Genomic DNA, 17,203 nt, shown 5'->3' on the forward strand with positions numbered 1-17,203 from the left:
AATGAGAAGTCATCGAGCACACTCCCCACACCGTGACCCTCCCTATTGTGAAGAGAAGAATGTTATTTACGCCAAAAGCTGCGGCGAGGAGTTAGCGTGACGACGAGAGGAACACCAACGACGGACAAGGACAACAAACAAACGCAGACACAGACAAACAAACAAAACGCTCAAACGGAGAATAAAACAATCCAAAATGTTAGGCCAGATGTTGACGTCTGCTTTGAGTGATGACATGTTATTAGGCTGTCATTTCAAACTCCGCCTCCTGTGATGACATGGCATATAAACAGCGGGTGGATATTAGATGGGCGGGTGTGAGAGTACAAGGCTAGGCAGGAGGAAAAAGGGGGGGAAATAAATAAAAGGAGAGGGAATGAAAGCTAAAAACCAAAACATAAAATAAAGTAAAATAAACAAAGTCATGTCAAATGCGTAAACGAGACCAACTAACTTGACGAATGGAGGTTACTGGGGTAACTGGGCGCACCTGAACCTGTGGAGGAAACGGCGGTGTAAATAAAAGAGGTTGCAGACGTCATAGCAATGTGATGACTACTATTGTCTTTTCCAAACAAGCAGGTAGAAATAGTTTGAAATGTGTGGACGGAAACTATTTATACAAATTGCATGGCTACTGCACGGCTTCTAAATGGCACATCAGTTAGTAACACACAGATCGACATGCTAGAAGCTGCTCGACTATATGCCATCATGCTTATTATTTTAGAGGAAACAGACACTCGACTAGGGATGGGGGGGATGGGGGGCAGGGTTGGCAGGTGGGGGCAAAGATAACATAAAAAATAAAATAAAAAACCCAGTGAATTCAGAGATGCTGCAGACCAGTGTCAAACAACCGTAGGGTTTCTATTTGACATTCATTTGAAGTGAAAATGCCGAGCAGCTGTGCGCGCGTGCATTGTCTGCAGCACAAAGTTCCTGCCTGCAATTGCCTTTGGTTGACTTTGACACACTGTACACTTGACATTGTTAAATGTGAGTGGAGGTAAATGCGCGTGCTGTGTCAGCATAATCCAGGCAGCCGAGGTGTAGGGTATAAAGATCAAGGAGGCTGGGGCACGTGTGGGTTTCGAACCAAGACAGAACCGCACGGCCCGTGAAATGCCAACTGAGAACGGTATTTGGCTGCAGCGACGTTTCGTGATAACATCATGTCACGTACAGCGACATTCCTCCATCCCTTTTCCCGAAACGATTCTGTAACTGCCGTTTAGCCGAGCCTCCCAGGTGACACCTCTCTCCCTCTCTCTTCTCTCTCTCTCTCCAACATGCGGGCTGCTGCGGCGGGCTGCTGCGGCGGGCTGCTGCGGCGGGCTGCTGCGGCGGGCTGCTGCGGCGTTTCATCTTGGCTGATGGCACAAGTGGGCATTAGCTAATGGAGAGTGGGGGGGGCTCTCCTCATCATCTCTCTCCCACTCCCACTCTCTCTCTCTCTCTCTGGGAGATGGCAAAAAGGATTCTATTGAGGCCTGCCACTCAAAGTCCATTTTCGGCACAGCATGGCCATTTGCCACGCTGCGATGCTCATAAGTCGAGCGTCCTTAAGATGAAAACGTCCATTTGAAGGTGCAAAGAGGTGAGAGGGAGGGTAGGAGGAGAGAGGGGGAGTAATATACAGTATAATGTAGAAGCTCTTCAGTGGTTCGGAGAGGACACTGTCATGTAGGAGACAAAAATGCAGGTGCATTCTCTGTTTTTGTGTGTGTGCGCGTCGTGTGCGTGTGTGTGTGCACGTGTGTGTGGTTGGGGGGCTGACAGGAGATGGGAGAGTAGTTGAGATCACTCTGAACCTGAAGTAAAAAACAATAAAAACACCCATCTGCCAGGTTGAAGCCTGTAATGGCCCTAACGTCATTGAAGAGCTTTCATAAATATGCATACTCTTTCTATTTTTTTCATGAAAAAGAGCCTGCAGGGATAATTCACTCTCCCTTTCAAACTAGCTGACCTGAAAAAATATGGCTTTTGATATGACGACATTATTGGCAGTCTCTGAACACCTGTCCCACAGCGCTCGCCGCCAGAGGAACTCAAACGGCAGTTGAGCGTGTCTCTCGCAGTCACGAGGAGGCAATGACTGTGGATTGCCTTTTTCCGGGAGATAAATGGACTGTGAATCTCATCCTTTACCCCCCCGGTGAGAAAAGGCCACATGGAGACACGAACCGAAGCGTGACCACTGTTCACCTCTCCGCTAAAGGTCAAGCCCAGTGAACGCAGCTTGTCAACGCGTCTCTTGCCGCTGAACCGTTGGCTCGTGCATGAAATGTGTCACCCAGTCAAGACACTTTTCATAGTGTAGCCTGACCTCCGCTGTGACTTCCACCCAACAGGATGCGCGACGAGGCACCTTGTTCTTTTCTGAATAAGCATGACAGGTCTTAATGACCTGTATGGTCAGGATGATGTGAGCTGCCATGAATGTGTCAACCTTGCATTTCTGTATTTTCACTCATCACTAAGCAGTATCTCTCTCTCTCCCTCTTTGTCTCTGGGGGGAATGCTGTTATTTCTGACCCTGTGTCCCTCACATGTGCCACCTGTCACTTTTGTAGCAGGGAAGAGTGTTTTTTCCATTGATCCTCATTTGCAATGTTAATGTTTGCTAAGAGATGGTGCTGCACTTGACATCAACAGAGATTGCAAATGAGCAGGCGGCAAATGGCAAAAAGCTAAAATCAAAATATAACAGAATTGGTCCTTTTGATAAATGGAGCTAATTCTATGAATATAATGACTCTGTTTCTATGACCTTTAGTTAAAATTGGTTGTACTTTTGTTAATGTACTTTGGTTCTATGACCTTTTGTTCTCTTTGTGTTTAAACATTATTGTACTTTTGTGGAATGTTTTTTTTTTCCAGTGCACTGGAGTCGTGTATTCTGGTTGGTTCTGTTTGTTCTTACCAGGCGTTTGGAAGTTGAGGCGTCGGAGCTCGACGGGGTCGGTAGGATGATGCAGTGGCATTTCCTTGTTGTTGGGCAGGCTTCCTTTCCTCGCTTCGGACTCTTGTCTTTTCCTGCGTAAAAGAAAAACCCAGCATTTCCAAATCACACTTTTCCTTTCCCATCTTTCCTCACCTACTCTGCATTCTTAAGACCTTTCATTCCCAATTCTGGACTGCGGTTCAGAGTTGACTAATTAAGCAATACGCCACGAGAGGTCTCAGGTTACCGGGTATTTTACAATGGCTGGGGGCGTAGGCATATAGCAATATTAACCTAATACAACTATTAAATTCACAAAAGTAGCTACGCTTTGCGCCACCAGAGCGAGCCACATCACTTCCTTGTTTTGCTCGGCAAGTAGGCTATGTGACGGGAGAATAGCGCTTGATGTCTTTACGGGGCTGCCTGGAGCCACACATTCACAGTCATATGAGCCGGGCGGTGGTTAGACGCCTGCACGGCATGGGTTTGTAAGGTAATCAAGCGCTCCCCTTCCCCAGTACAGCTACAGAGATGCAGAATCAGGTGGGAATGATATAAAGTGATTGAAGGTGTGGGTTATCGGTGAAATTTACACCGGTCACGTGACGGTAACCAGCCAATCAGAATCAAGTATTGGGACTAACCGTTTTAGAATATAACCTTTAACATTACCTGCAGCTTTGTAAATTGAGGCCGGGTAGAGATATGTAATTTACAAATAGTGATGGGATAAAAAAGGCGTCAGGATGAATTCCTCCTGAAACTATAAGACTGTAAGACATTGACAATACACTGAGAACATAATCCCTTATGATTTAACATGACTACCTTCAAGGATATTTAATCTTTTTCGAGAGAATGCCAGAGACCTTTAGTTCTTTGGCCCCTTGTCTTAGTTTAACTTGAATAAAACAAGCCACCATTCAACATGAAGGTAAATAAATATATACTGTATGACGTAGTTTGAAAGGGATCACCAGACAAACAAACAAACTTTCAAATAAACATCTTGATATTCTTATGGAAAGTTTTTAGTTTCTGCTAGAACCACTGTCAGGCAGGGGTCAGATGAACCCATCAAACAGAAAAGGATTGTGGTGTTTCTCGGAAGACAAAGGGAAATCGAGATCACACAGAAACAACATTAAAGTGCAAAGAATCAAGGAAAGAAGGAGCTATGGGAGGTGAAGCAGAGAGTGGTTTGCGTGGGTGAAAGTGAAATTATACTGTAGGTACAACAGGTCCCATGTGTACTGTGGGCTGTCATGCTGTGCAGTTCTCTATTGGTGAAATAAAGGCAAAGCAGTTGAACATTAAAATAGAAAGGAGAGGTCGCACAGATCGTTGTCACGATGCCAGAAGTGCTTTTTATTGGGTTACCAACGTTTCGACAAACAAGTTGCCTTCTTCAGGGTGAATTTGGTGAAATAAAGCAGTTGAACATAAAAGAAAGGGGTGATTATATCAGTGTTTGAAGCTACATTGTTAGGGTGACACTAGTTATAAAATATAAGAAACTACCAGTTCTGTCAATCTAAGCTAAATTTTCAAAATAGTGAATACTGTATAGCCATACAAGCTCTTTGGATCGGGAACTTACAGATATTATTTATGTTGCTTTTTTTTTTTAATGCAGCCTATATAACATGCCAGGGGGTGTACTTGTACATCAAGCTGCCTCACGCTACAGAAACAGGAGATAGGCTCCTGCCCTATGGGCCTCATGGCTCGGCAAGGCTACTTACTATATAACATGCAAAACATCTAAAATAGGGATGCCAGCCAGGTACAGTTTGAACATGTACAGGGTTGCAAATGGACCTTCACAGGTCTGTGACTCACTGACTCTTGAGAGTTATGGTTGTCCTTGAAAGAAAAAGAAAAAGAAAAGTTTGATGTGAAAGAAAGTGAAAAAAGTGAGGTCTATTCAGTGTGGGAGTTGTTGGTGTAGCGGCGGTGCACATGTAACTTCCTCATAGTCTTACCTGTCTGGTTTGCTGCTCCAATTGGCAAGCAGGGAAGGAAATGAAACAACATTAGATGGCTAGCCCCTCTGACCTTGAGGAGGAGAATTACACCCCCGCTAACTTCTTCATGGCTAAATTAGAATACCTGCCATCATTTGTATAGTTTCTGTGTAGTAACTACAGGGACAAATGATACCAATCATGGCATCACTTTTGCTTCGCGTGCGAGATTAGAGATGCTTCACCTAGTAGACTATACGCTTAGTTATGCAGCCTCGGGGACTCATTTAGAATTTGCATCTTTTTTTTCTCTCAGGTGAAAAGTTTCGCTATGTGTCTTTGGTTACTATACTTAAAGCAGATTTACAGCAGCCGATTCATTCTCGTTCAAGTATAATCATCACCTTAAGCCTCACATGCTGTGGAACCGTGATACTGTAGCAATCATTCAACAATTGGGATCAAATGCAATGTTTAAACTGACATCAAAACATCGTGTACGGTATAAACTGAGCTTGGGAAGCAATAAACGTAATGGTTTACAAGGCCCTTTTTTTATTGAGTCCTGACCAGGGGGCCATAGCAGCAGACCAGGGCATTTTGACCTTCAGATTAAACCGATTTGACCAATAAAGCGCTACGCACAGGACTGCAGAGCACCGAAACCTCCCCACTGTGTTGGATAGCTGTTATCATGTAGCCGTCCTTTCCCCCCAACGCTCGACGTAACACGGCTGTCCTTTTGCTCCACACATGAGACGCACATTCACAGTAGTGTCACATAAAAATTGATTTCGACGTGTGAAATATCATCCGGCAACGCGGCGGAGTGTTCTCCCAACGCGGCATGCAGTGCCATTGACATGAGTAATTGTCGTGTAAATCTGTCGGCCAGCAAACAGAAACACTGGGAGTGGCCACGGCCACACCAACGCCCGCCTCCCCACACACACCAGGTTCCTTTCGAGGATCCTCAGTTCAGCTCTACTTCCTGGATCTCCTTGGCACTGCCTCAGGCACGTGCAGAGAGTGTTAGAGGGGCAGGGGCTGAAATCCCATAAGAGGGCACTTTTGGCCCAAAATAGCAGATCTACAAACTCACAACGTGCCGCGCTGCAACGCGTTGAGAGCTTGTAGATCAGCTATTTTCGGGGCGCAACCCTGCACTCTTTATCTACTGGAGATGCAGTGTATGGCATGGATTTCGAAACAAATTAGTTCAGGAGACTTCGGAGAAAAAAAACAATTATCCTGAATGCTGCCTTCCGGTATGGCATGGAAAGGAGAGGAGGGCATTTGTATTTCTTTCACCTATAGTAAATGCTGCATTCGTGGTCTGGAGAGGGCAGTTGTTTTACAGACGGGTATAAAAAGGGCAGGGGCTGAAGCCCCCTTTGATATCTAATGTATGTGTGCACGTCTCTGCACCGCCTGCATCCAGAACTGGAACCGAGCGTTGGAGTCCAAGGACGAGCGGGTTACAGAGTGAAGACTCAGTGTAAAGCTGTAGGCTTAACAATCTAACCCTGTGAAACGCATTACAATGATACTATAGATGGAGCAAAATGTACCGTTACTGATTATACCTTACGCTGACTCGCCACTTATTAATCTGGCCTGCCTAAAATTACTTCCTCGGGACTATTATGAAGTTCAGCCCAGTATCAGGGAACTGATTGAATGAGCCCTGCAGAATATTTCAGCGTGCACAGTAAAATCCTGAGTGGCAACTGATCTCCCGAAAGTGTAAAACTGGACCGCCACGGGTACATTGTTACACTTTCGGGGTTGAATTAGCGCTCAGGATTTGCGCTGTGCGGTGAAGAGAGAGACGGGGGTGGCAGAGAAAAGGCAGCGTTGAGGAAAAAAAAGCGGTGAAATCTGTACGCCGAGTGCCTGCGTGCTATGAGAGCGCACGTGTGCGTGGGCGCGCCTGCACGTGATGTGTTCCGGAACGGTGAAGGCGCCACTGTAGCCCCTGGAGCTGGGTTTTTTTCTACAGTGGGGTTGGGCATGGGAGGGTATAGGGGCATGAGGGATGGAGGGACCGGCCGGGGCGCATGCAGGCTCAGGCTCGGGCCCCGGGGCCCCCACGCTGAACCCGTGTACGCATGCAGCGACACGCAAGAGCTCTCCTCCTATGCTTGACTGACGAGCACTAGACAGCCAGGCTAGCTTCCGCTGCTGGCTGTTTTGATTTGAGGAGGGTATGCTACTGCAAGTCTGTCTGTTGTCTACTGTGTGTGTGTGTGTGTGTGTGTGTGTGCATGCGTGCGTGCATGTGTGTGAGGCTGGAGTAGATGGATGTGTCTGATTAACTTCCAGTCAGCGTTCGTGTCCGCGTAAAGGATTGTGGTTGTCTGTATGTGATGGGGAGACGGCTTGTACAGCTTGTACAGATGGGCCCTTCAGAGATTTTGAAATCGTGTGTGTGTGTGTGTGTGTGTGTGTGTGTGTGTGCGCACGCGTGTGTGTGCGTGCATTCCCCAGAGTGAGGGTGATTGAGAGTCTAAAGACAGTGTCTGCTTCTAGCTTTCAATCCAAATATTACTCTGTGTGTGTGCGTGCGTGCGTGTGTGCGTGCGTGTGCCTGCGTGTGTGCGCGCATACTTGCGTATTCACAATAAGATTCCTTTAAAGGAGCATTCAGTGATTTGGGTGATTTGGAAAACCACCCAGTCCGCCCCGGTAAAAAAATGTGCACATGCACGCTCTACAGTGGGGGGAAGTGCAACAGGCCAACAGCATGTGCACCAAGGCCCGCCCCCACTCGATCATGATTGGAGGAAGGCCCCTCTCATCCTGATTGGATGACGGTTTTGCCACCCGCCACCAAAACTGAAACTAGGGTTTTTTGACCCCAGGGGCTCACTGGGGACAGGGAGGATTTCCTTATATGGTCAGCACACTCTATAGTAGGGAGGATTATCCAGAAAAAAAGAAAAAATAAGTGATATTTGAATTAAGTCAAATCACTGAATATACCTTTAAGCTAAAAGCGTTTTTTATGTATTTGTGTGTGCATGCGTGTGAATATTCCTAATAATAAAGCACAAGACAGCTTCATGTTAAACAGTGTTCTATGTCCTGTATTAGACATGTGCGTGTGGCGTGTGCTGTGCGCGTGGTGGTGCATGTACATGTTGCATGTCTTTTGCTATATCCTCACCTCTTGTAGAGGAGAATGGCGATGACGATACATATGATGAAGACCACGGCCAGCACGGGGCCCACCACCCAGATGAGGCCTTCCTCCTCGTCGATGACAGGCTGAGGGTCGACGTCGGCTGACACCACAGGGTCTGAGTAGGGGCTGGTGGCGTACATGGTCTGAGGAGAGGAGAGGAAAGGAGAGTTATCGATTGCTACTTCATTCTCTGATCTGTCAACCTTTAAAGTCGGGTTATTATGCTAAACACGGTTCGTCTGGTCTTTGTGGTGGACTTCTGCTGTCAGAGTTGTTATTCAAAAGGCTGTAAAAGTTGGAATCTTGTACTCCTTGCCGTTTCAGCAACTTTTATTTAATTTGATGTGGCGGCGTTTGAACAAGACGATCAGAACTTGCTCTCGTTGTGATGCCACTAATTTGCATAAGGGTGACAGCAACTCTAGAAACGTTGCAATGTCTAAAGAAGAGTTATACGTAGTCAATTGGCTGAATATCAAGCAAATATATACAGTTAGCAAAACAGCCATTTGTACTAGAGGTGTGGAACACTGGAAATTACTTTAGGTCAAACTGAACAAAGACGTTTGGCAGAGAACTGCTCTCTCTCTCACACACACAGGTTGTTGTTGGGGTATTTGCGGTTGGGGTATTTGCGGTTGGGGTATGTGTGGTTGGGGTATGTGTGGTTGGGGTATTTGCGGTTGGGGTATTTGTCAAGCACATTTGCAGGTTTTGCACATACCCAGAATGTGTCCTCTCCGTTTACCCATCCCAACTATTAGGAGCAGTGGAGCAGTTCATAATAACCAGACATCTTTTCATTCTTTTGCAAGGCCAGTTTCATCCTGTCTCGTCTCAGATCTGAATTAGCCTTTTAAAGTGCAGGATAATGTGTGGAATGTATTTGCAACATTGGCACAGTATTTGAACAGTTGGAATTGGCCATGGTGGACGGATGATGGATGCTTGCCTATTATTGCGTAGACCCGAGACATCGTAACAGCAAATAGGAATAGAAATGCACAAGAGGAAACATGAATTTGATCGCTTCATGCTCCAACGTGCACATATGTATTTTGGTTAGAGTTCCTTACCCAGCCGGAAATAAAAATGCCCTCAGGGGGAGAAGCAATCGCAGGTTTGCAACTACCCATCAGAGCTCACCACTGAATGTCAAACGATACACCCTGTCCTCAGGGGAGCGAAGATATTGAAAGCCTTGCATCAAGACTTCCATTTTATCTACCTCCCCGTGATCCTACGTGACAACACACAAACTTAAGACATCCCACCCACCTATGCTAAATAAATGTAATTAGCAATTGTGCGTGCGTGCGTGCGTGTGTCTGTGTGTATTCCTGCTAAGTTGCAAACTGACCTGATAAAAATGAAGGGTTATATATCGCAATATCTTACATTTGTGGGCTTTGATTGAGCAATTTCACATTCAGCGGAGAGAGATAAAAAGAGGGAAAAAAAGACCATGCTTGGGGGCAGAGAAAAACGCTAATCTTTGCTTTGGTGGGTAAAGTGGAGATTTCCTTCTGTCCATCATTATTGTGTCTTTTTTTAGCTCCACCTGAAGTCAGGGTTGTGTGTGTGAGACTGGACCGTAGCCCTCCAAGCTCATCAAATCCATCATGCTGCCTGCAGCCGCCTAATCATGCAGCTTCTTTCCACGCACACACGCGTGCGCAGGGACGCACACACTGCAGCGGTGGAGATAAGGCGGACCGCACAAAGGCCGCAATTAAAGAGAAGCCCCGTTATCAACGCATTCCTGCGATTGGCTGGGGTCTCGAGAGGCCTCTCCTCCCGCAGCGGTGGGGGTCGGCTCGTCTGTGTTAGTCTAAGAAGCGTTTAGACTTTCAACAGGAAGCCTCAAAGTAACACATCCAAGCAGAGTACAAGCCCCCCGCCAAAACACACTGGGACTCTTCCTTTTGACTGTTAGTGTTAACACGCAACTTTTAGCACCGAGTGTGCATGAGACATCCTCTGCGAGGGCATAGCCGGCGGCTACACTGCTTCCGTAGTGAGCTCAGCTCTGTCATTAAAGTTACTTGTGAGGATAGACAAACATGGATCAAATAATCATGAGAAATACAGTTGGGGTATGACATTTTAGACACGCACACACACACTAATATGATTACAGGAAGGACGGACACGCACACACGCACATGCACACGCACCCGCACACGCACACGTCATGGAATGATCTACAGTCCAGACTAAAATTGGCTTTGAAAGTTCCCTTGAGAAGTTTCAAAAGGATCATCTTTGATGTACAGTCCAACACCTGCACATGTTTGGATATGTACTAGCCTATGTTCATGCCTATTTATTTATTTATTGGTTCAGATCGTGTAGATTGTGTATATGGTGTATTTTGGCCTGCTACTAAATAGTAGGACTGGGGACTTTTTGTATTTATTCATAGGTACTGTAAGATGTATTCTGGATGTTGTATTTGCTGGTCCAAAATGTAGCATTGACGATGTGGTATTGAAGTGTAATTTCATTTCTGCCTCTTGGCCAGTTCCCACTTGTAAAAGAGACGCAGTCTCAATGTGTTTTTACTGGTTAAATAAAAAATAAACACACACACACACACACACACACACACACACACACACACACACACACACACACGCACACGCACACACACACACACACACACACACACACACACAAAAAGCGCAATCGGCCTTACATTTTCGGACATCTCCAGAATGGCAAGCACGAAGAAAATGTACTCCTGGCCATTTTGGAGCAGCTTGTTTTCAAAGTCGCCATAGATCTTGGCATCTCCCAGGGTGAACTCTGTAGGCATGTCTTTGAAGTAGGCAGCGATGTAGGGTTTGGGCTCCGTCTGCCTCCGGAAGCGAAGACCTCGGCTCGTCCGGTTAATCTCTTTGAGCAGCTGATGTGAGAAGAGCAAAAACGTGGACAGTTGAGGATAACCCAGAAGCACTGAACGCAAAACACTCGCTCACTCACTCACTCACTCACTCACTCACTCACTCACTCACTCACTCACTCACTCACTCACTCACTCACTCACTCACTCACTCACTCACTCACTCACTCACTCACTCACTCACTCACTCACTCACTCACTCACTCAAAAGGCAGACCACTAGAGACAAAAGAGCAGTTATTCTCTCTGCCTTGCACTAGGATGAAATGATGAGAATGTGTGGATTTTCAACAGGCAAGATGAACTCACCAACAGCGGCAAACAATATAAACAGGACTAAATTAATTATATTCATAAATCACACAACTGCAGCTATACTCTCTCTTGTAGATACAATCAGCTTTGTTCAAAATGGCAAGAAATAGAATTAGGAAAAATAGAATAAAATCTGTTTGGGAAGCAAAACATCTTTTGTTTTCTCCCTTCACCCTCACTTTGATTCTGACTGATGAATCTCCAAAAACATCCCATTAGTGACAAGTGAGTGAAATGGAAATGCATGCGAAGGGACAGCGGCAGACAATGTTTTTCTTTCTTAACAGACTGTATCTCGTCAAAAACCTACAAATAAAACCACTGTCTGCTTCAATGAAATGGCTACCAAAATAGTTTTTACAGATCCGTCAATAACTGGGATGAAACACGGAGTGAAGTTGCAGACAGCTACAATTATACTTCAATAGTCTTGTGCTTTGATATGCCATGCTTTGAGGGGGAACTAAGATATTAAAGAGCTTCAAGACACCCATTTATCTATACCTCCACACCTGACAAGACACTGACAAAGATATCACGACCACCTATTCTAAATAAGTGTAATAGCTAATTAAAAGTATGCGCTCGTGCGCTTGTGTGTGTGTGTGTGTGTGTGTGTGTGTGTGTGGTGCAGACCGGCTTAATAAAAATGATGGCTATATTGCAGCCATCTCTCGGGTTTGTTTTGATACTCCTGAATGGTGACCTGCAAATCATACCATCTGTGTGTGTGTGTGTGCGTGCGTGCGCACGTGCATATGCATGTGCGTGTGCATGCGCATGTGCACGTGTGAGTGTATGTGCGTGTGTGCATGTGGGTGTATGCATGCATTTGCCTGTCAGTCAAGTATACATCGTGTGTGTGTGTGTGTGTGTATGCGTGTGTATGCGTGTGTGCGTGCGTGCGTGTATGTGTGTGCGTGTGTGTATGTGTGTGCTCTGTTTTGGCTGCGGGGCTGTCGGTGCCCCGATAATGTCTTCCATCATCTCTCCTGTCAACACAGCTAACTCTAGCTGCCCTTGGGAAAAGTTGGGAAAAGGTGAGTGCCAATATTGACAAACAAATAAATTCTAACCGAGGGTGAACTTTTGGGCGATCGGTCAAGGCTACAGACAAGGGGGCCTGGAGGCGTTCTTCTTTGGCCTTTTACGTACTACTGGGGACTTGATTTATTACGTTCATGGCAAGCTTAAGTGTAAGACAAGAATATTTCAAGTCTCAAGTGTTCCCTTCAATGTCTTGAAATTGCAATGGGTTACAGTAACATGAATCCATGGCTGATTCATTAATCCATTTAGATCTGAGAACTGATTCTACAAATACAAAAATCATGACATCTGATAATAAACCGATGTTTCTATATCAGTGGTGCTCAACCTTTTTCATGTCAAGGACCCTCAGGGACACTTAAAAACTGTAGATGTAGCCTGGACGAGCTGGGGGTTGAACCAGCGATGTTCTGATTCCCAGGCGGCGTCTCTACCAGTAGAGCTATGGTCGGCTTTCAAAAATAAATAAAGAGTCTCACACAAGGCCCGAGAGAGTACTTTTAGACGGCCTAATCCATAGGCTATAGACTACACCGAATTGAACTGCCACTCATCAGGTGTCTGAAGGGAGAAGTTTCCATTTGTTCATCTGAAAGTTGTGCCACATTTCACCTCACAAACTATCTATGTACAGTACATGGTTGCCACTGCTAGACAGAAAATAAATGATTCCCCTGCTACCACATTTTAGGCTGCACGAGTCATGGGATTAGTTGCAGGGTGAATTAAAAAGTTGTCAAGTTCTTTGTGCCCAAGTACCGGCCAAAAACTCTGAAAGTGCAAGTGAAAGTGGACACTTTCCAGAGATAAATTAACACTCCGGATTTTTGCTGTGTAGCTTTTCCCCTGAAATGGGGAGAGACACGGAGCTCTGACGCAGCTCTCCAGGTAATTACCAGACAGTCGGGAGAGAGAGAGAGAGAGAGAGAGAGAGAGAGAGAGAGAGAGAGAGAGAGAGAGAGAGAGAGAGAGAGAGAGGATGAGGGGATGATGGAGCGGGGGTTGAGTTGCAGTACACTTGTTGGCTACTCCACAGCGTCCTCATTTCCATGAGAACAATGCTCTCTGCAGCCATTTGCGTCAATCAGCATGTGAGCATCACTCCCTGTTCCCAACGCCCCCGTCGAACCTGGGGCTAGATTTACAGCAGATTGCCATCTGTCCAACTTCTTCCATGTCAACACTAGAAGATAGGTCTGATGTACCGTATGGTATATGCATGCCACTTATTGGATTGGGTTTAAGAGTAATGTTTGTATACATGGCTGAATGAATTGAAGAACAATAAGAGACTGCATACATTTTAAATTGTTCCTTATTTGATCGATTGACTTGAACTTGAACTTGATTGAAATTCAGGTATCAAAGCAGAACAGGAACAGGTACTGCATAGGATTAAGAAAATAAATAATAGCAAATAACAATAATGTTATTTACCCATTCAGGGTGGGAACCCGTATTGGTGTTTTAAGCATTATGTTATACTTTAGCTAAAATCGTTAAAATGTGGCGCAAATCATTGAATATACTGTGTGTATATTCTTTCAGAGCGAACGTTTTTAACTCAAAGCTTCTGGGGGGTCCCTGGAACAACATATTTTCAGATGGGGGTCGGTGGCCAATTACATATATTTTTGGATTTAGAAGACATTTTTTTAGAATCGTCATCAGGTCTAAATGGGTTAACTAAATAATATATATAAAATGATATGCAATTTTGAACATTGACCACCCATGTGGTTAAAACAATGTTGACTGTTCTCTTGAACCCACCTCTTCCAAGTTCATCTCATCAGGGTTGTCCCAAGGTTTGAAGAACTTGCCAGTTCGCTGCTTCTTCAGTGGGACCACCACAACATAGTAACCCCTGGATATGAATAAGAAACACACAAATTAAATGGTGAATTATAGCCAAGGTCAAAGGTCAGTCGGTTTTTACTGCACACTACATCAAAGTTCTCCATTCCCTTTTTGAAAAGTACAAGCGGCTGCTGTCCTGACCCTAAAACAAACAAAACTCACATCAAAGTAGTCTGAATTTCAGAGTGGGCACTAGTTTATTAGGGGTACAAACAGTAGGCCATGCTACCTTCTGGACTAATATATGGGTGGAATGCATTAAAACAAGACACGTCGTCATGCAATTAGCCATCTATGCTCCTTTTCACTCAATTAGGGCCATTTTCCTCATGTTTTCCAACTAAGTGAGACCTGTTCAGAGAGAACATCAAGCACCACTGTTGCACCTCGCAGAGTGGCCCCCCCCATGAGCTAATTAGCAGTCCCTCTGTGTGCACAGAAAAGAGATGGAATTAGAAGGATTTTCAACCCTCCATCGGGGTGCTAACAGAGATAATGGCTTCTGCCAGACTTTTTCCGGGGCTTCCTGGCCAAGCTGAGCCCAAGCTAGCGTTAGCCAGGGAGGCAGCGTACGTGGCAAGCTAATGGGAAACTAATTAGCTTAAGTTTTGTCATGCAAGAGAGAGAGCCAAGTGCATCTAGCAAGATCAAAAAACCCACAACGGGTTTCGTAGCACCAGTCCACCGACAGATGTGGTGGTTGGCTGTATGACAACACCAAGCTTTGCTCAACCAGTAGGAGAGACTTTGTAAGGCTTAGCACAGACTAGTGGGCTTAGTTTGATAGGATTGTCTCAACCTGCGTGGTGTGACTGAGGCGTTATAATGAGCTGTAATGACAACGGTGTTGTTTTTTGACAGCAAATTTTGATTTTAGTTTTAGTCACATTTTAGTCACCTGGAATGTTTTAATGTTGGCCTAGTTTTAGTCGACTAAATGTCATAAGATTTTAGTCGACTAAATCTACAGTTGATTTAGTCGACTAAAATGTATTTTGGCGGGCCTTGATGCCGTCGTAATGACACTTGCTGAAAATAGACGATCTAGCTAAAAATGTTGATATTTTGGAAAATCGATGATCTTATAAAAAGATATATCTATGTTTGAGTGGTGCAACCACTCCAAGGAACAGCAATGTCCGTGTTAACCTATGTTTGTGTGTGACTCTGGTGTGTTAACCTATGTTTGTGTGTGACTCTGACTATGAGTACCAGTAGGGGCGCTGTTGTGTCAGAAACAGAGAGAGCGAGAGATAGTGCTGCACTGTTGCCTGCTAATGAGAGAGAGAGAGAGAGAGAGGGGGGTGTGCACCACTCAGTTCACACGGGTGTGATTTTTAATAATCCATTAGTTCAATAAATGAATGCAGCCCTGTAGGAAAGCTCAAGCCAAGCAAGGAAGCGACATAAAATAATGTCCAACCCGATTAGTCTGAACAGCAGCTCAGTGATACAAGCTCCTCAATCCCATTAAAGCATTACCTTCATAATCTCATCTCAATCAGTACAATTCTCCAGCAGACAAGGCTCTGTGTTGCACTTCTGTGTTCTAAATGTGAAAACGCTCTGTTATGCTATCATTGTAGTGTTTGATTATTTAAGTATTACATTATGCCTTTCGGCATTTCATGCTTTATTATTCAGATAGGAGAGTGATGAGAGAAGGACATCTCCCTCAAGCTGTTAGCGATGCCAACTCTCGGGAAACGTTTAAATCTAGGCTAAAAAGTAAAAAACCCATGATCTTTTCTCCCTGCAGTACGGTTCCCCCCTAGTTTCATTGAAACCATTGTTATGTTCACCTCGCCTTGCCTGTGATTTTAAAATACTGTGCTGAGATTTTTCTTTATTCTCTTTCTTTTCTTGATGGTTTATAGCTATGCACATTTGCACACATGTTTTACTGTGTTTTCTTGCTGCTATGATTTTGTGATTTTGATGCGTCTTTGTTGTATTTTTGCTGTGAAGTGCACAGAGACCCCCTTGGGGTGATGTTGCACTATCAATCAAAATAATCTGAAACTGAAACACCTCGGGCAGAGAGCCAGAGACATGACACCATAGAGTATATAAAGGATAGAGACCGAACTGGAGCACTAGCCCCGCCCCCAAGCTATTAATTTCGATGAAGTTGCTCAGTGGCGTTTTGAAGCACCCGGAAGACTGCCGGAAGTACCTCCTCCGGACCTCAAATTTGAGGTCCGCCTGCAGTCCTTCCTCTTACCACTAGGGCCCAGTGCTTCAACGTTGGAGCGCCTCACTGGCCCCTTGCATGACACCAGTAACCAGTTGGAGTCCAATCCCAGCATTATGGTCAGTGCACTAGTACTAGTCTAACTGCTATCCTGTTATTTGTTTCCTTGTTGCTTTCTTCTCCATGATCTCTTTCCCTATTCTAACACTTCCTGTAATTGGCCTTACACAAAACATTATTTCACCCACTCTGAACTGGCTGAACCACCAGGCAACTTTGAATCAAAATGGTAATTTCCATGTGTGAGTAATTTACTGTTACGCTACGCTACGTTGCGTTCCGTTCCGCTACGTTGCGTTGCGTTGCGTCTTTGCTACTCACCGGACTTTCTCAGTGGTATGCACTGACGGCATCTCCACGGTCACCATGCCGTTGGTGTTGGTCTTGTTGATCACGAACGGTTTGTTCGGTAGGATGTCCGGGGCCGTCATGGTGGACACGCGGTGCTGGAGACCTCCGGCGCTGTTCCCACGGTTGGTCAAGAGGAAGGAGTACTGCGTTTCCGGCTGAAGACCAGTGATCAGCTTCAGTGTGAGCTTCCCGTCCACCTCCACACTTTGGCCATTGTCGTAAAGAATCTGCATAATGGGTATATATAGGTCAGCATTAACATTCAACACAAAATGAATCTGTCACATTTAACTGTACGAGAAACGATCCATATAATGGAGCATGCCTTGAGTGTATAGGGTTTGATGAGGTCAGATTAAAA

The 17,203-nt window shown here is 45.2% G+C and overlaps 1 protein-coding gene across 10 annotated transcripts in view; it reads right to left on the minus strand.

Annotated features, from left to right (window-relative positions):
* LOC306914187 (receptor-type tyrosine-protein phosphatase delta) overlaps positions 1-17,203 on the minus strand; it is a 306,809-nt gene that overhangs the window by 46,371 nt on the left and 243,235 nt on the right. For 5 of the 10 annotated variants that reach the window (XM_079491139.1, XM_079491143.1, XM_079491141.1 and 2 more), the window contains 7 exons: positions 16,813-17,069; positions 14,151-14,244; positions 10,806-11,015; positions 8,090-8,250; positions 4,939-4,953; positions 2,930-3,042; positions 455-496 (listed from right to left, as the gene is read on the minus strand). In XM_079491139.1, coding sequence (XP_079347265.1) covers positions 455-496; positions 2,930-3,042; positions 4,939-4,953; positions 8,090-8,250; positions 10,806-11,015; positions 14,151-14,244; positions 16,813-17,069 — 892 coding nt within the window. The remainder of the gene's footprint in view (positions 1-454; positions 497-2,929; positions 3,043-4,938; positions 4,954-8,089; positions 8,251-10,805; positions 11,016-14,150; positions 14,245-16,812; positions 17,070-17,203) is intronic. The other 5 variants (XM_079491145.1, XM_079491144.1, XM_079491138.1 and 2 more) reach the window with 3 other exon arrangements.

Source organism: Electrona antarctica (assembly GCF_951216825.1).
Source record: "Electrona antarctica genome assembly, chromosome: 21".
Taxonomy (NCBI): domain Eukaryota; kingdom Metazoa; phylum Chordata; class Actinopteri; order Myctophiformes; family Myctophidae; genus Electrona; species Electrona antarctica.